Source organism: Hyperolius riggenbachi, chromosome 10 (genome assembly GCF_040937935.1).
Source record: "Hyperolius riggenbachi isolate aHypRig1 chromosome 10, aHypRig1.pri, whole genome shotgun sequence".
NCBI lineage: Eukaryota > Metazoa > Chordata > Amphibia > Anura > Hyperoliidae > Hyperolius > Hyperolius riggenbachi.
The window spans coordinates 198248354-198268066 of NC_090655.1; the positions used below are offsets into that span (position 1 = coordinate 198248354).

The following is a 19713-nucleotide window of genomic DNA, read 5'->3' on the forward strand; positions in this document are numbered from 1 at the left end:
CCCTATACATCATAATTGAACTAAACTTTGACCCCTTACCTCACAGTAGGCAGACACATGGCAGCCAATCAGCTAGCAACCAAAAAAGCAGTTGCAATGGCCACCATATTGGATTCATTCTCTGGCTGCAGTGATAGTGAGAACAGGGTCAGACTTGTTGCAGATAGGTAAGGAGAGCATTAGCTAGGCCTGGGTTCTTGTTCCTGACTACTTGCTGAAAGCATCCCAAATAGCACTTTTGAGGGCTAATACATCGGTCTCATGTGTTTTTTTTTTTTTTGTGTGTGTGACACTCCACAGCCCACTGACACCCATAGCTGTGCACACTACTGCCATTTGTTGCCACATTAAGTTGCAGGCACAGAATACCACTCCAGTGCATTATTTTTCACTGTATTCTTACAGTACTATTGCATTTCTGTGTGTGACACTCCACAGCCCACTGACACCCAGAGTTGTGCACACTACTTCTATAGTTGCTACATTAAAGTGGACCCAAATTAAAAATACAAGATTTCAGAATATAAAATCTATTTTCTACATTATAATAATAAATAGCATCCCTTTTTCAGCTGCATGATGACAAATATAAAATATTTTACATTTATTGGAGGAATCCCTCCCTTCCATATTGCCGGGACAGAATCTGGCAGACTGGTGGAGTAGGAGGTGTCCGGCAAAGGAGGAATTGCTAATGGCTGCCACCTGTACAACCCTAGTTATGCAAAGAGAAGGGTGAAAAGCATTGGCTTGAAGGAGTGTTTATTTATCTTTGTATGTGTCAGAGTGGTGCAACTAAATATTTTGAATAAAATGTTTGGTTTGGGTCCGATTAAGTTGCAGGCACAGAGTACCACTCCAGTGCATTATTTATAGGAATGTAATGTGATTTCTGCTCTTTAGCAATTAACACATGGCTGCGTCAACTCCGTAATTGTTGGTGGGACTTTTGGCATGGATCGGCATGCCACAGTCCAGGTGTTAGATCCCTTGAAACAACTTTTCCATAATTTTTGTGACCAGAAACAGTCCTGTCCATTGCAGTCTATGGCGGTTCACCAAATTTGTCTGTTCGCAAACATTTGCGGAAGTTGATGTTCGCGACATCCCTAGTGCTCACACATAAAAGGCGTACAGTTCCAATCCTGTCAAGTGGTAAAAATGTTTCAGTACAGTGTTAGCCAAACAAATTATGTAGGTAGAAAAACAGTCTTGCAAAAGTAACACCTTTTAATGGCTAACTGATAAAGTTAAATTATGCAAGCTTTCTGGGATCTAGTTCCCTTCTGGAAATATGCCTGAAGAAGAGGACTAGATCCCAAAAAGCTTGCATAATGTAACTTTATCAGTTAGCCATTAAAAGGTATTACTTTTACAAGACTGTTTTTTTTCAACTTACATAATCCGGTCAGGTAAAAATGATTAAAAAAAAAACGAATGCAGAACTGATAGGACCGGAAATGTACACATTTATGTATGAACCCAAGCCTAGAGAAAGATTTCACTAAGTTATGTAATTACGCCTTCACAAAGTTGTATCAACTAAACAATCATAAGGATTCTTTCACACAATACACGATACAGAGATGAGTATATTGAAAGTATGCTTCACTGCCACTGTAAACGCACAATGTCCGGTAAACACACTGCATGCTGTGCGTTACCCTGGTGCTCCTCGCCCCACTGCACTTCATGTGGCCATACCATAGAAATAAAACAGCATTGTGATGGTATGCCATTATATTGTCCATTGCGACAGAATGCAATGGATGCAGTGTGAAAGAAAAACCTTAACATCATCAGGGGGCTCTGTATGGCTGATTTTGTGGTGAAACCCCTCCCACAGTGTGATGCCAGTGCCTCACAGCTCTGAGGTACTGACATCACACTGTGGGAGCCTTGTTGCATTGTGGGAAATAACACAGCAGTTTCCAACTGCCAAAAATGCAAGCAGCATCTCCTTCCAGTGACATCACCTGCCAGCAGTAAAAATGTCACCATGTGATAAATGTCAGAATGTAAATCAGGGAGAGGAAAGATTTTACAATAAGCAAACATTGACTAAATCATTTATACAAAATTATTGTAAAAATTAAGCACGTTTTTATTACATTATTTTCACTGGAGTTCCTCTAACACTTCTGTGGTGGTTGTTTGTTCAATCTGAGTTTGCTGCTGAGGGCGAGGCTGATGGGGAAAACTTGCAAAGGGTTTTGTCCATGTGGGGATGCATTGCTAGCCTCGTGGCCCATCTCTACTATTCCAGGACCACCAACTGCTCTGTATGATAACCTAGCTTTCCCTGCAGCTACACATGTAACCTCTTTATTCGGCTTCAACCTAGAGAAATCACACCAACTCCGCCATATTCTTAGACATTACAACCCCACAAACCTCTTGCACCGTTGGAGGGTCTGTCTTGGCTCCCAGAGGCCTGAGCATGTCCTTTCTTTACCAGATTCTCCTCAGCACTTCCTGCCCCCCTGCCGCTTTCTCTTATTTTGCTTAAATTTGATAAAATAACTTTTTAGACTTTAATAACAGTTGTACTTCTTCAGTCTTATTTATGTGTGATGGCTTATAGCATATACTGTATAACCTAAATAAGCAATTTACATGACTTTCAGACATTTCTTCATTCATAGCAGGTGTTAAACATTTTGTCCCATTACATTCATTCATGACTGTCAGAAAACCGGTTTTTATTATTCTCACTATATTATAGACCTTATCTTTCATTTGCAACTCAAAAATTGTCAATTTCATTTTTAAGACTTCTTGCAATGGTTATCGTGCATTTTAGATTTTTCTCACTAAAACAGTGCCAGGGGGTTCTCTCTCTAAAGCACAGGTGTCAAACCTAGAAAAGGTACTTGAGCTACAGCTCAGGTTAAAAAGGAAATACTGATCTAAGAAGAGAGAAGCCTCCGGGTCCGGTAGAGCAGTGTTCCCTAACCCTGTTCTCAAGGGACACCAACAGTTCATGTTTTGTGGAAATCCACAGAGGTGGTTAATCAGCTCTGGTGAGTCACTAATTGCCCCACATGTGAATGTTTGTGGTTTTCTGCAAAACATGTACTGTTGGTGGGCCTTGAGGACAGGGTTGCGGAACTGTGCTGTAGAGGCTTCCCACAGATTTGTACAGTCCTCCAATGACGCTTGTGGACCACTCAAAGGCTTGTTGGAAATCTGATTGGGTCAGTGCTCCTCTTCTATCACCCAGAGTGGCCATACCATGCTTTCATGAGTACGAGCTGCTTGTGTGTCACTGCACAGCTGTGGCTGTACTTGTGTTGGTGCAGCACAATGTGCTAGATGTTAGGGAGGGTCCCGGTGAGCAGCAGCAGGAGGACCCGGTAAGACTATAGGCTTTCCTCTTCTTAGGCATTTCCTTTTTGACGCAAGCTTCAGCTCAGGTTCACTTGAAGACCATATTTGGCCCACCTCTCTATATTATACGACCCTTGAGAGCTAGAAATATGCATAATTGTGTGCAGTAAATAAAAAGATGAATTGGAGAGCACCAACTTGGGCTGTTTATGTGCTCACAGCAAACAACACGTTACAACATTGCAGACAACCCAGCACTTGTACCGGCAGCATCTGGCATTTCCATGGCGAGTCATAACCATTGTATACATGCCATGTAATTTTTTGCCTTGTACACATGTAGCCTCCTTATCCCTCCTTGTGATTGGTTGTATAGATGTAGGGTATAGGTCTACAGTTGACATGCATGTGCCACAAGCATTTCAGAGCATGGTGACATTGTCCCTTCTGTCCATATTGCCAAAAGCTGAAGGCAAGCATTGTTTTTGCACAAAAACAGCTGTTCGTAGTATGGAGCTGCCACTCATAAACCCACTGGCCTAACCATCCTACAATACAATTGTAACTTCCAGCTTGCTGTGAGCATGTTCATGGAACAAAGTATACAGCACAGGTTGGTGCTCTAATTTTTTTTTTTTTTTACTGTAGGTGACAGCATGCCACCTTCCCATCAATAGGAGCACCGCATTGCAGTGCCCACATTTAGGTACTGTACCTGAGATTTTTTTCAAGGTACCCACAGGACACCACTTTTAAATCTAAAACAGTGGGGTAGCACGCAGGCATAGTGGTTAACACTCTCACCTTGCAGTGCTGGGACCCCAGGTAAAATCTTACCCAGGGCACTATCTACAAGGAGTTTGTATGTTTTCCCTATGTCTGGTGGGTTTCCTCCAGGCAACCCGAAACAACATAAAAGTGAGAAGTAGTAGTGGTCTGACCTCTCCGTAACAAAATGCCACTATTGATAGTATTGCTATCAAAATGTTTAATAAACAAAAAAGTTATATACGTTAAACACTATTCCCCCTCTAAAGCAGTTGTTCAGTGGGGTAAGACAATTATAGTGGGTTTTTTTTTATATTTTAGGCTTTATCTTTTGTCGGAGCCCACATTACTCATCGAGCGCCACTACAGCTATAATTCACATTACGGGCTATGGTGGTGACCAAATATCAGCCATCACGCTGCTTCAACTGGCTAGCACCAGCTGAAATACTGGCTTCATTTCAGTTGCAGTTTGATTAGGAGCACTGCCATTTTTTTTTGCTGATCTTTAGAAGATGTGTAGACCATTTGTGGCTAGCAGACCCAAGTTCCCACTATGTTTTGGTTGTCGGTTAGTGGTCTCTTCCGCGAAGGCATGTCATCATCATGGAAAAGTCTAGTACTGAACAATCTGCACGCACACGCAGATTGTTTTGGAAGCAAACATCCTCCATTTGCTGCATTTGTTTTGAATGCAAGTTGTGTCATCTGTCCGTGTTTTGGGCTCTGCACATCTATGCAGCTGGTCAACTTGGGTGCAGCCTGCATTTGAAAGTGCTGCCATTTTCTCCTGTTGTACCACCAGCAGACAAGTTTTATATTGTTTAGCTGGTTCAACCTCCACTTGTGTTGTGCAACTAAAAGATACCTTGGTGGAGACAAGGTTTCTCAAAAAGCGTAACATTTAGTTACATTGGGCAACCACCCCATGTGAGTAGTATTGAATCAAAATTACTCATCCAGAGTTCTCTGCAGAAATTTTTTCTAGCCAGATGGCATGGAAAAAAAAAAAGCTGGGTGAGGCAGGACAGGGACATTTTTCCAATACAGCATTCCCTGGCAGTCTATTGGCCCCCACCCCTCACCAGCATTCCCTGGTAGTCTATTGGGCCCCATCCCTCTACAGCATTCCCCGACAGTCAAGTGTCCCCCCCACCCCTTAGAGTATGACATTTTTATAGAGAGAATTGTGCCCAGCCATTATCCAAGGCTGAACCATTTACTTATGGTCTACTTTCCAGTGTAGGAATAGTTCACTCACTTCCATTTGGCAATGGATATGGCAAAAGAAAATAACTCTTCCTGCAAATTAGTGAAGACGACAGGCACAAGAATATGGTGATTTAAGAGTCCGTTTTAATAATACTTTATATTTATTTACACGGAGCTATATATAAAAAGAAAAGAAAAAAAATAATCCATCTGAAATCCCAAGTCGGTGCTGTTAACAATGAGGAATTCCTCAGAATAATTGTTTTAAAAATGTCTACAATGATGCAGGCTTCATCCTGACTTGTGCCGATTAGTTCTTGCAGCTACTGTGATGTCCTGCAGGTGGCAATGCAGACTAAGCAGAGACTTCTCTTGAGCTTCACCATCCCTACTAAGACTCTGGTGCTTCAAATCTTCGCAGGTATCTCATAAAATCTCACATAAAACTCTTGAAGCAAAGAGTAGGGAAGAAAAGTTTTGGCTGAGGCCGAGAGCAGGACTCTTTATTTCATGTATTTGGAGTAGACCTAAAATTAAAAAGGCGTATAATAAATAAATGCATACCACAGAAATAAAAAAGTAGTTAGAACCTAGAAAGAAGTACATTTTTAACTTCCTAGAATAAAGTTTCATATTAGTGACTCACTAACTAAATAAAAAGTTAGCAGCCATGAGGATTACATCTTAAAAATAAAAGTCATGAGGTGTTGTCCTGTATTTTCCACCTTGATGGTTTTTTTTTTGATGGGGCTTCACCAAGAAGGACAACACCCATCTGACTTCGACCTTCTACAACAACACTAATTGTATGGCTGGAATGTCTTCTGTGTTGATCAACTGGAACAAGTATTCACATTAGGAAAGTATAAGGATATGTATATATTTACCAGAAACCAAATGTAAATGTAGAAAAGTCTTTGGTTTTTTTTTTTCTAATGCAGACAACATACACAGGAATAGCTGGTACTACATCTGGTGGTCCTTTCCTGGATTTGTTTAGTCCAGATGACTTTTTGCTGACTTAATGTTAGATGTGCACTGTCTTAACAAGGCCTGAGGAAGAGTCACTAGACTGGAAACAAGCCGGCTTTGTCAGCTAAAGAAAGTACAGTTATCACAATTCCAAGTTACCTGGCCTTTGTTTCAAATATTCCAGGTGTATGAAAAATTACCAATTTTAATTGGATATACTGATTACCTCTGAAAAGAAGTATTGCTGTTTATGGTGTCTGCGTTATACAAACAAAAAAAAAGTTTTCTATATTTACAAGTGTGTGTGTGTGTGTGTGTGTGCGTGCGTGTGCGTAGACCAAAAGTTTGGACACACCCTCATTCAAAGAGTTTTCTTTATTGTCATGACTATGAACATTGTAGATTCACACTGAAGGCATCCAAACTATGAATTAAGACATGTGGAAGTAAAGTACATAACCAAGAATTTGTAGAAAAAGCAGACAGGAGTCAGCAAATCAAAGCACTCAATGAGTCATGGATTATATAAAAAGTATAAAGCTTTTATTTAACACATTTAAAATTTCAATTGAAAGCACATAGAAAAGACCCCATAATAAAAGGCAGTTGTTAAGGCACGGTCTGCTAGGTAAGATAGATATGTAAAAGCTGGGTTAGCAATTCAAATGGCTGTGTCCATTTTATGGCCTGATATATTAGGAGTGGACACAAGTTAGCTCTTGATGATGATATACAATGTTCTGATGATAAACTCCACAGTAAGATGCAGGGACATGCAGTCAAGTTTGCATAGTGTTCTCAAGGATTGAAAGTTGTTGGTAACAATTTACACAGTATGTGTTACTCAGTTTATATTGTAGTGATGCCCACTCGCAGCATCCACACTGCCAACAATGAATCTGTCCAACAGTAAATCCACTCAATTTAGATGTCCAATCGCAACAGCTTCATAGATCCAAGCCGGCACAGTCCCATAATACAGAAATAAATAATAAGGTCGTATAGCTACCACAGCGTTGGTACAGGCCTGTACTAGTGGAGAGGCTTCCTCTATAGGAGTTGTGATGGCAGCATATCCGGATCATCAAGGGAAACCAGCAGAGCTGAGTGGTGTAGGAGCGGAGGTGAAGGAGTGATAGCCGACCGGTTTCGCCGGGATACCCGACTCTTCAGGGCGCCTAGCCGTGCAGAAGCTGCCTATGGGTGTAGCGGTGTCGCCCCACGCCATAAATGGCGTGTTCGCGGAAGTGCGTCAGGGGGCGGATGCCAGGGCACAAGCCACATCCCCCAGCACCGTCCCCCTTTGTCGGCGCCCCTGTGTAGCCACTCCCACCAAGGCACCGCGCATCGGGACTAGAAACTGGGGAAGGAAAGCAAAAGTGGGGGAAGGAAAGAGTAAGTCTCCACGCGTGTGAGTCAAAGGAGGGGGTATGGCCACACAGCCAAGCTAAAGGTGAAGCACCGCTGCAAATAAAGTTTTAATAGTAAATATTACTGCACCCTACTAAATTACATTTGTATAACTCCAAGACAGCAACAGCATCATAAATTGATCCGCAAAGCATATATCCATACTGCAATTTAGACAGGCATGTACCAACGCTGTGGTAGCTATACAACCTTATTATTTATCTCTGTATTAAGGGACTGTGCCGGCTTGGATCTATGAAGATGTTGCGATTGGACATCTAAATTGAGTGGATTTACTGTTGGACAGATTCATTGTTGGCAGTGTGGATGCTGCGAGTGTCCTAAATATTATTTTAGGTTCGGGTGGAACACATTGGCGAATTCGACAGTCATCCGTCAGGAGATGCCAGTGTTTAGAGAGAATTTTATAAAACTGTCCCTGCTGTTTGTTATAGGTGGTAATCATGGGGACCACATCCAAGGCTGCTCTAGATCTGCCCTTCTTGGTACGTGAATGAATGAGAGTCTCGCGATCAGACGCGAGTGCTCTTTTGTACACCTTGCGAGTATTGGTTTTAGAGTAACCTCTCGCTTGAAATCTATCATGTAGAGCTTCAGCCTCTTGTTGAAAGTCCTGTAGGGTAGAGCAATTGCGTCTCGCTCTTAGATATTGACCTGTAGGAATACTGCGTATTAAATGCTGCGGATGAAAACTATTCGCCTGCAAAACGGTGTTTGAAGCCGTGGGTTTTCTATACAGCCTTGTGTTGAGGTCCCCATTTTCCCCAACCTTTATCAATAAGTCCAAAAAAGGTAAGGACTTCAAGTCATAGCTGCACGTCAATTTTAAATTTAGTGAGTTGTTGAGAACATCAATAAACTACATGAGGAGGGATTCATCTCCCGTCCATAGCATCAAAATATCATCAATGTACCTGTGCCATGCATCCACATGGCACAGGTACTCAACCCAATCATCGTTGGAAAAAATGTCTGCCTCCCACGCCCCCAGGTACAGATTGGCATACGAGGGGGCACATGTGGTCCCCATCGCCGTGCCCTGCACCTGGAGGTAGTGGGAGGAACTGAACAAAAAATGATTGTGTCAGTAAGAACTCAAGGAGTTCCAACAAAAAGGAGTGGTCAGAGTCCGTGACTGGCAAGGTATCCAAATATCTTGCAACTGCCCGTATTACCCCAGCGTGTGGGATACTAGAATATAGGGCCTCAACGTCCAGTGCCATCAGGAAGGTACCAGGACGCACATGTAAATCATCCAGGATACGTAGCACATGCATTGTATCCTGGACGTATGAGGGTAGTGATTGTACGTGTTTTTGTAAATGGAAATCAATATATTTGCTAATATTTTCGGTTAGTGAACCACAGGCCGATATAATTGGTCTACCTGGGGGAGAGGATAGGGATTTATGAGTTTTGGGCAAAGCGTAGAAGGTAGGTACTTGAGGATGGGAAACTTTTTTTTAAGAAAGCAGAAACTGCATTTGAGATAATGCCATTACTTTGGGCCCAATCAATGATGCCAAAAAGTATGCCCTGATCCCTCAGGACACTGGACGCCGAGGCCCTGTAATACCATTCCCTATTGTTCAGTATTTTTAGGCACATTGATTCCTATTGATCATTGTCCATGACCACGATGTTGCCCCCCTTATCAGAGGGTTTCACCGTGAGCATGGACATTTCAGATAACTGCACAAGAGCCCTCTTCTGTGCGGCTGAAAGGTTATCCGGTGTATGTTTGGCCTGGATTCTATCCAGGTCCTTCAAGACCATTTCCACGAAGACGCTCACACGTGGATTCATTGAAAGAGGTGGGAAGTATCGTGACCTATTTTTAAATTTGGCCTTTTCTTCATCCAGCTCCCTGGACTGATCGACCAATTGCTGATCTGGAACATATCCCTCTTCCCACAAAGCTTGTAAATCACGAAGAGCCTTATAGTCTTTTTTTAGAAAAATCTGACCAGTCTTACTATTAAAACTTTATTTGCAGCGGTGCTTCACCTGTAGCTTGGCTGTGTGGCCATACCCCCTCCTTTGACTCACACGCGTGGAGACTTACTCTTCCCTTCCCCTTCCCCCACTTTTCCTTTCCTTCCCCAGTTTCTAGTTCCGATGCGTGGTGCCTTGGTGGGAGTGGCTACACAGGGGCGCGACAAAGGGGGTCGGTGCTAGGGGATGTGGCTTGTGCCCTGGCATCCGCCCCCTGTCTCTTACTGTCGGCGCTTACCTGATGCGGAAACCTGGGCTGGGCTCTGGGCATGCGCCGCCCACGTCACTTCCGCAATTGATCCGAGCTACGTGGAACGCAGAGGCCGCGCCCCTTGTGGAGCGCGGCAGACGCACTTCCACAAACACGCCATTTATGGCGTGGGGCGACACCGCTACACCCATAGGCAGCTTCTGCATGGCTAGGCGCCCTGAAGAGTCGGGTATCCCGGCGAAACTGGTCGGCTATCACTCCATCACCTCCGCTCCTACACCACTCAGCTCTGCTGGTTTCCCTTGATGATCCGGATATGCTGCCATCACAACTCCTATAGAAGAAGCCTCTCCACTAGTACAGGCCTGTACCAACGCTGTGGTAGCTATACGACCTTATTATTTATCTCTGTATTATGGGACTGTGCCGGCTTGGATCTATGAAGCTGTTGCGATTGGACATCTAAATTGAGTGGATTTACTGTTGGACAGATTCATTGTTGGCAGTGTGGATGCTGCGAGTGGGCATCACTACAATATAAACTGAGTAACACATACTGTGTAAATTGTTACCAACAACTTTCAATCCTTGAGAACACTATGCAAACTTGACTGCATGTCCCTGCATCTTACTGTGGAGTTTATCATCAGAACATTGTATATCATCATCAAGAGCTAACTTGGGTCCACTCCTAATGTATCAGGCCATAAAATGGACACAGCCATTTGAATTGCTAACCCAGCTTTTACATATGACGGTTCTAATACCAGTATCTAATACCATAGCAATTGGATAGTGAGCGGAGTGGCCTAGCAGACCGTGCCTTAACAACTGCCTTTTATTATGGGGTCTTTTCTATGTGCTTTCAATTGAATTTTTAAATGTGTTAAATAAAAGCTTTATACTTTTTATATAATCCATGACTCATTGAGTGCTTTGATTTGCAGACTCCTGTCTGCTTTTTCTACAAATTCCTAGTTCTCAAACCACTCTGAGTCATGTTTGGGGTAATGGATGATGTATTAGTCTGTGGTGATTGATGTTGGTTGAAACTCACTCCTTGCACTAGTACATAACCAAACAGTGTGAAACAACTGAAAATATGTCATATTATTATTATTGATTTATAAAGCGCCAACATATTCCGTGGCGCTGTCATATTCTAGGTTCTTCAAAGTAGCCACCTTTTGCTTTGATTACTGCTTTGCACTCTCCTGATGAGCTTCAAGAGGTAGTCACCTGATATGGTTTTCACTTCACAGGTGTGCCCTGTCCGGTTTAATAAGTGGGATTTCTTGCCTTATAAATGGGTTTGGGACCATCAGTTGCATTGTGGAAAAGTCAGGTGAATACACAGCTGATAGTCCTACTGAATAGACTGTTAGAATTTGTATTATGGCAAGAAAAACGAGTGGCCATCATTACTTACCGAAAAGTCCCCAAGTGCAGTCTCAAACAAAAGTGAAAGTGTCCCCAAGTGCAGTCTCAAACACCATCAAACACTACAAAGAAACTGTCTCACATGCGGACCGCCCCAGGAAAGGAAGACCAAGAGTCACCTCTGCTGCGGAGGATAAGTTAATCCAAGTCACCAGCCTCAGATATCGCAGGTTAACAGCAGCTTAGATTAGAGACCAGGTCAATGCCACACAGAGTTCTAGCAGCAGACATCTCTAGAACAACTGTGGGATCGCAAAAAAAAAAAGTGTCGAGGCAGGTAGCCCATCAGGCTTACGACACTTATTAGTACTGTGACTTTGTTGTTAGAGTGATAGCAACAATTTTATAAGGGTAACTATCCATCTACATATACTGAGGTAATAGCTACTAGGAGGAATGAAAAGTACTAGTAGAGAAAAGAGCAAGAAGTAGGATTTGAGTAGAAAGGAGAAAGAAGAGAGGAAGAAAGGTACCGACAAGGCTAAAAGTATAGGACTATCAGTTCACCAAATTAAAGTGGTAATTGGCTAACGTAACTCAGCCAGTTTTTTGGAAGAACGAAATTATTGTGATCCCCTGATGTCCTGCTTCTTATTTTGTGTTCCATCGAGATGTTTCTATTAACCACAGAAAACACTTGGGTTATGTTGATTTGGTTTGCGGATTTCCAATTTGTCACTATTAGGGATATAGCTGATAATAAAACATGGGCTATTTGCGGTTGTATGGGTTTGGGTAGGAGATGGAGGTCAACCAGTAGTAGTGCCAGCTTGGGTGAAATCTTAAAGGTGCTATAGAAGAATTTTTTAATCAGGGACTCTACTTCGAGTCAAAGGCCATTCTTCTTGGTGTTAAGTAGGGCTGAACAATTTTCGGTTTTAAACCGAAAATCGTGATCAAGGGTAAGACGATCTTGAGATCGTCAGAGCTTCGGTTTTGCTGCGGTAGATATATGATATATGAAGAGGTAGGGCAATAGGATTATATATTCCCCTACCTCTACATAATATATCTAGCTGCCTTCCTATCTATACACTGCTCAGTACTGTGTGACATGACAGCAGTGACTCCCCATGGAACCTATCAGTGCTCAGGAGAGATGATGAGTGGAATAGTTGTGTGAATTAGCCAGTGGTTGGGTGATTAGTAGAAGCTGTCCAGCCAGCAGCAGGGAGGCGACGTTTATCAGTGTTAATCAATGTCACTACCCAGCCAGGCAGCAGCTCACACACACAGGAAAGGCAGAGAGGGGACCGCAGTAATAGTAATTGTCGCAGACTGTCCCCCGCCAGGTAGAGAGCGACTGGATGGTCGGAGCGATCTGAACCATAGTTTTATAGCAAAAATCGTGTACAGAATCGAAATCGCAATTTGACAAAAATCGTGCAATTCAATCTTTTGCTGAAATCGTTCAGGCCTAGTGTTAAGTACCATCTAAAAACTATTTTACGGGAAGTTTCCCAGTGAGAGTTCTTTTTAGAGAATTTTAATACCTTGCCTCTAGAACAGGGGTCTCAAACTCAATTTACCTGGGGGCCTCAAGAGGCAAAGTCAGGATGAGGCTGGACTGCATAAGGGATTTCACAAAAAAAGTCCTCAAATGTCATTATTAGCAGTTTTAATTATTTCTTCTGAGCATGAAGTGTCCAAACTATTTGGCCTATTTTACCTTATAGTTCGCTTCAGTGTCCCCGCCGCAAAACGAGAGCTGCAGAGCCCCCAAATCCCCCGGGGGGCAATCCGCCGGCATTTCCTGGAAGGGGGAGAGCTTTCAGCTTCAGCTCTACCCCTCCTGATGTCAATCGCGGCGGTTCGGCACCAATGCCCGCCCCTCTCACTCTACCTTCACAGAGAGGGGCGGGGAGAGGCGGCGATCCGTGCGGCGATTGACGTCAGGAGGGGCAGAGCTACAGCTGGAAGCTCTGCCCCTCAGCGCAGTCGTGGATGTTTGCCTTGGGGATTCCGGGGCTCTGCAGCCCTCGTTTAGCGGCGGGGATGCGGCGGATTACTTGGGAGCACTGAAGCGAACTATAAGGTAAAATATGCAAAAATAGTTCGCTCTAGTGTCTCTTTTGCTTTTGCCGACATGGGCCACAAAATATTGTACCGAGGGCCGAAAATGGCCCGCGAGTTTGAGACCCCTGCTCTATTATTATTATTTAGTATTTATATAGCGCCGACATATTACGCAGCGCTGTACAGAAATATATATATATATATATATATATATATATATATATATATAAATATATATATATATAAATATAAATATATATATATATAAATATATATATATATAAATATATATATATATAAATATATATATATATATATAAATATATATATATATATATAAATATATATATATATATATAAATATATATATATATATATATATATATATATATATATATATATATATATATATATATATATATATATATATATATATATATATATATATATATATATATATATATATATATATATATATATATATATATATATATATATATATATATATATATATATATATATATATATATATATATATATATATATATATATATATATAGTCTTGTCACTAACTGTCCCTCAAAGGAGCTCACAATCTAATCCCTACCATTGCCATATGTCTATATTATGTAGTGTAAGTACTGTAGTCTAGGGCCAATTTTTTAGGGGAGCCAATTAACTTATCCGTATGTTTTTGGAATATGGGAGGAAACCGGAGTGCCCGGAGGAAACCCACGCAGACACGGAGAGAACATACAAACTCTTTGCAGATAGTGCCCTGGCTGGGATTCGAACCAGGGACCCAGCGCTGCAAGACGAGAGCGCTAACCACTACGCCACCGTGCTGCTCTAGAACAACTGTTAAGAGGAGACTGTGTGAATCAGGCCTTCATGGTAGAATATCTGCTAGGAAACCACTGTTAAGGACAGGCAACAAGCAGAAGAGACTTGTTTGAGCTAAAGAACACAAGGAATGGACATTAGACCAATAGAAATCTGTGCTTTGGTCTGAGGAGTCAAAATATGAGATTTTTGGTTCCAACCACCGTGTCTTTGTGCGCCGCAGAAAAGGTGAACGGATGGTCTCTACATGCCTGGTTCCCACCCTGAAGCATGGAGGAGGCAGTGTAATAGTGTGGTGGTGCTTTGCTGGTGACACTGTTGGGGATTTACTCAAATTTGAAGGCATACTGAACCAGCATGGCTACCACCGCGTCTTGCAGCGGCATGCTATTCCATCCGGTTTGCGTTTAGTTGGACCATCATTTATTTTTCAACAGGACAATGACCCCAAACACGCCTCCAGGCTGTGTAAGGGCTATTTGACCAGGGAGGAGAGTGATCGGGTGCTGCACCAGATGACCTGGCCTCCACAGTCACCAGACCTGAACCCAATCGAGATGGTTTGGGGTGAGCTGGACCGCATAGTGAAGGCAAAAGGGCCAACAAGTGCTAAGCATCTCTGGGAACTCCTTCAAGACTGTTGGAAGACCATTTCAGGCGACCACCTCTTGAAGCTCATCAAGAGAATGCCAAGAGTGTGCAAAGCAGTAATCAAAGTAAAAGGTGGCTACTTTGAAGCAGGGCTGTGGAGCAATGTTGCCAACTCACCCCTTTAATTACTGACACATATGAATTATACAGGTTTTGTGGCTAGGTAGATGCAGTTAAGGCACTGAGTATGTGCAAATAACCCCAGAACCTGTATAACTTAGATGTGTCAGTAATTAAAGGGATGAGTTGGCAACACTGCTGTGGAGTCTGAGTTGGAGTCGAGGAGTCGGGGCAATTTTGGGCACCCGGAGTTGGGAGTCGTTGATTTCATAAACTGAGGAGTCGGGAGTCGGATGATTTTTGTACAAAATCCACAGCCCTGTTAAGTATTGGACTAAGGAGTCGGAGTCTGAGCCATTTTGGGTACCCGGAGTCAGAGTTGGAGCCGTGGTTTCATAAACTGAGGAGTCGGAAAATTTTTGTACCGACTCCACAGCCCTGCTTTGAAGAACCTAGAAAAAGACATACAGTGGAGGAAATAATTATTTGACCCCTCACTGATTTTGTAAGTTTGTCCAATGACAAAGAAATGAAAAGTCTCAGAACAGTATCATTTCAATGGTAGGTTTATTTTAACAGTGGCAGATAGCACATCAAAAGGAAAATCGAAAAAATAACCTTAAATAAAAGATAGCAACTGACTTGCATTACATTGAGTGAAATAAGTTTTTGAACCCCTACCAACCATTAAGAGTTCTGGCTCCCACAGAGTGGTTAGACACTTCTACTCGATTAGTCACCCTCATTAAGGACACCTGTCTTAACTAGTCACCTGTATAAAAGACACCTGTCCACAGAATCAATCAAGCTGACTCCAAACTCTCCAACATGGGAAAGACCAAAGAGCTGTCCAAGGATGTCAGAGACAAAATTGTAGACCTGCACAAGGCTGGAATGGGCTACAAAACCAGCAAGAAGCTGGGAGAGAAGGTGACAACTGTTGGTGCGATTGTTCGAAAATGGAAGGAGCACAAAATGACCATCAATTGACCTTGCTCTGGGGCTCCACGCAAGATCTCACCTCGTGGGGTGTCAATGGTTCTGAGAAAGGTGAAAAGGTCAGTTTAGACTTACCTGGTAAAGAGGTTTCTAAACATCTCAGTGTACGGCAGGAAAAGGAGAGACTCCAGGCTCCTCCTCCAAGGGAAACACAATTGACAAGAAGTTTAAAAGGCCCCCCACCCCCTGCTACCCTCAGTATATAGACAAGAAATCCGGCCAATGAGACACCCAAACGTGACCCAGACTCCTGTCTACAGCTCAATCCACACCAAAACAGTGCAAAAAAAGTCAGGAAGAAAGGATAGAAGGCAGCATAGAGGGAGGGATGTAGTATGCCGTACACTGAGATGTTTAGAAACATCTTTACCAGGTAAGTCTAAACTGACCTTTCTCTAACCATCTCAGTGTACGGCAGGAAAAGGAGAGATAGGCAAGTAACCCCCTACTTACATGAGGGAGGGACTGCTGCCTGAAGCACCTTTCGACCAAAATGTTGGCCCTGACTGAAGAAGAGTCCCATCTAAAATGCATATCTGGACCAATCAGTCTTTGGTTCTCCCAAAAAGCTTATCGCTTCAATTCTCTGTAGATTGAAAATAATGCAAGGCTGCCAAGCCCCTGCGAAAGACCGCGAAGCTGCCAAGCCCATGCGAAAGACCGCAAAGCCTAACAAGCCTATGCGGAGGAGAATGGACGCACGGCTAACAAGCCTATGCGAATGAACGCACGGCTAACAAGCCTATGCGAATGAACGCACGGCTAACAAGCCTATGCGAATGAACGCAAGGCCAACAAGCCTATGCGAATGAACGCAAGGCCAACAAGCCTATGCGAATGAACGCAAGGCCAACAAGCCTATGCGAATGAACGCAAGGCCAACAAGCCTATGCGAATGAACGCAAGGCCAACAAGCCTATGCGAATGAACGCAAGGCCAACAAGCCTATGCGAATGAACGCAAGGCCAACAAGCCTATGCGAATGAACGCAAGGCCACCAAGCCTATGCGAATGACCGCAAGGCTAACAAGCCTATGCGTCTGCAAATGAAAGCAAAGCTATCAAGCGTCTGCAGATGAAAGCAAAGCTATCAAGCGTCTGCAAATGAAAGCAAAGCTATCAAGCGTCTGCAAATGAAAGCAAAGCTATCAAGCGTCTGCAAATGAAAGCAAAGCTATCAAGCGTCTGCAAATGAAAGCAAAGCTATCAAGCGTCTGCAAATGAAAGCAAAGCTATCAAGCGTCTGCAAATGAAAGCAAAGCTATCAAGCGTCTGCAAATGAAAGCAAAGCTATCAAGCGTCTGCAAATGAAAGCAAAGCTATCAAGCGTCTGCAAATGAAAGCAAAGCTATCAAGCGTCTGCAAATGAAAGCAAAGCTATCAAGCGTCTGCAAATGAAAGCAAAGCTATCAAGCGTCTGCAAATGAAAGCAAAGCTATCAAGCGTCTGCAAATGAAAGCAAAGCTATCAAGCGTCTGCAAATGAAAGCAAAGCTATCAAGCGTCTGCAAATGAAAGCAAAGCTATCAAGCGTCTGCAAATGAAAGCAAAGCTATCAAGCGTCTGCAAATGAAAGCAAAGCTATCAAGCGTCTGCAAATGAAAGCAAAGCTATCAAGCGTCTGCAAATGAAAGCAAAGCTATCAAGCGTCTGCAAATGAAAGCAAAGCTATCAAGCGTCTGCAAATGAAAGCAAAGCTATCAAGCGTCTGCAAATGAAAGCAAAGCTATCAAGCGTCTGCAAATGAAAGCAAAGCTATCAAGCGTCTGCAAATGAAAGCAAAGCTATCAAGCGTCTGCAAATGAAAGCAAAGCTATCAAGCGTCTGCAAATGAAAGCAAAGCTATCAAGCGTCTGCAAATGAAAGCAAAGCTATCAAGCGTCTGCAAATGAAAGCAAAGCTATCAAGCGTCTGCAAATGAAAGCAAAGCTATCAAGCGTCTGCAAATGAAAGCAAAGCTATCAAGCGTCTGCAAATGAAAGCAAAGCTATCAAGCGTCTGCAAATGAAAGCAAAGCTATCAAGCGTCTGCAAATGAAAGCAAAGCTATCAAGCGTCTGCAAATAAAAGCAAAGCTATCAAGCGTCTGCAAATGAAAGCAAAGCCATCAAGTGCCTGCAAATGAAAGCAAAGCTATCAAGCGTCTGCAAATGAAAGCAAAGCCCTCAAGCGCCTGCAAATGAAAGCAAAGCCCTCAAGCGCCTGCAAATGAAAGCAAAGCCATCAAGCGCCTGCAAACGAAAGCAAAGCCATCAAGCGCCTGCAAACGAAAGCAAAGCTATCAAGTGCCTGCAAATGAAAGCAAAGCTATCAAGCGCCCCCGCGTGCACTCACCGCTCAAACTGCCCACCTGGCCTGAGCTAAGTGAGATCATCTGCGACCCTTCAGGCTACCAAAGGGGGGAGATTCCCAGCATCATAACACACACAGACATGATGACCACCTGGGAACAGAAGCACTATGTCTAACTATTGCAGGCAGGATAAACTTCCCAACGCCTGATCACAGGCCAGGATGGGATCTTATCCCAAACAAACTGCTCTGCATAGCTACACAAAGTCGCCAAATAGATAAATAAACTACAGCTGTCAACTGTGTCCTCGGCAGGCCGGAAACACAAGATACTGAGGGTAGCAGGGGGTGGGGGCCTTTTAAACTTCTTGGCAATTGTGTTTCCCTTGGAGGAGGAGCCTGGAGTCTCTCCTTTTCCTGCCGTACACTGAGATGGTTAGAGAAAAGCATCCTAGAACTACACGGGAGGAGTTAGTGAATTACCTCAAATTAGCAGGGACCACAGTCACCAAGAAAACCATTGGAAACACATTACACCGCAATGGATTAAAATCCTGCAGGGCTCACAAGGTCCCCCTGCTCAAGAAGGCACATGTGCAGACCTGTCTGAAGTTTGCCAATGAACACCTGAATGATTCTGTAAGTGACAGAGAAGGTGCTGTGGTCTGATGAGACCAAAATAGAGCTCTTTGGCATCAACTCAACTCGCGGTGTTTGGAGGAAGAAAAATGCTGCCTATGACCCCCAAAACACCGTCCCCACCGTCAAGCATGGGGGTGGAAACATTTTGCTTTGGGGGTGTTTTTCTGCTAAGGGCACAGGACAACTTAATCGCATTAACGGGAAAATGGGCGGAGCCATGTACCGTGAAATCCTGAACGACAACCTCCTTCCCTCTGCCAGGAAACTGAAAATGGGTCGTGGATGGGTGTTCCAGCACGACAATGACCCAAAATATACAGCAAAGGCAACAAAGGAGTGGCTCAAGAAGAAGCACATTAAGGTCATGGAGTGGCCTAGTCAGCCCCCGGACCTTAATCCAATAGAAAACCTATGGAGGGAGCTCAAGCTCAGAGTTGCACAGAGACAGCCTCGAAACATTAGGGATTTAGAGATGATCTGCAAAGAGGAGTGGACCAACATTCCTCCTAAAATGTGTGCAAACTTGGTCATCAATTACAAGAAACGTTTGACCTCTGTGCTTGCAAACAAGGGTTTTCCCACTAAGTATTAAGTCTTTTATTGTTAGAGGGTTCAAAAACTTATTTCACTCAATGAAATGCAAATCAGTTGCTATGTTTTATTTAAGGCTATTTTTTCGATTTTCCTTTTGATGTGCTATCTGCCACTGTTAAAATAAACCTACCATTGAAATGATACTGTTCTGAGACTTTTCATTTCTTTGTCATTGGACAAACTTACAAAATCAGTGAGGGGTCAAATAATTATTTCCTCCACTGTATGTATGTACAGTGGTGTGAAAAACTATTTGCCC

At 43.1% G+C, this 19713-nt stretch overlaps 1 protein-coding gene across 1 annotated transcript in view; it reads right to left on the reverse strand.

The window, feature by feature from the left end:
• Positions 1 to 5434: 5434 nt before the first annotated feature.
• The window catches only part of PATL1 (PAT1 homolog 1, processing body mRNA decay factor), a 67620-nt gene continuing 53341 nt past the window's right edge, over positions 5435 to 19713 (reverse strand). The window contains exon 19 of the mRNA XM_068255586.1: positions 5435 to 5837. Coding sequence (XP_068111687.1) covers positions 5819 to 5837 — 19 coding nt within the window. The 3' untranslated portion in view covers positions 5435 to 5818. The remainder of the gene's footprint in view (positions 5838 to 19713) is intronic.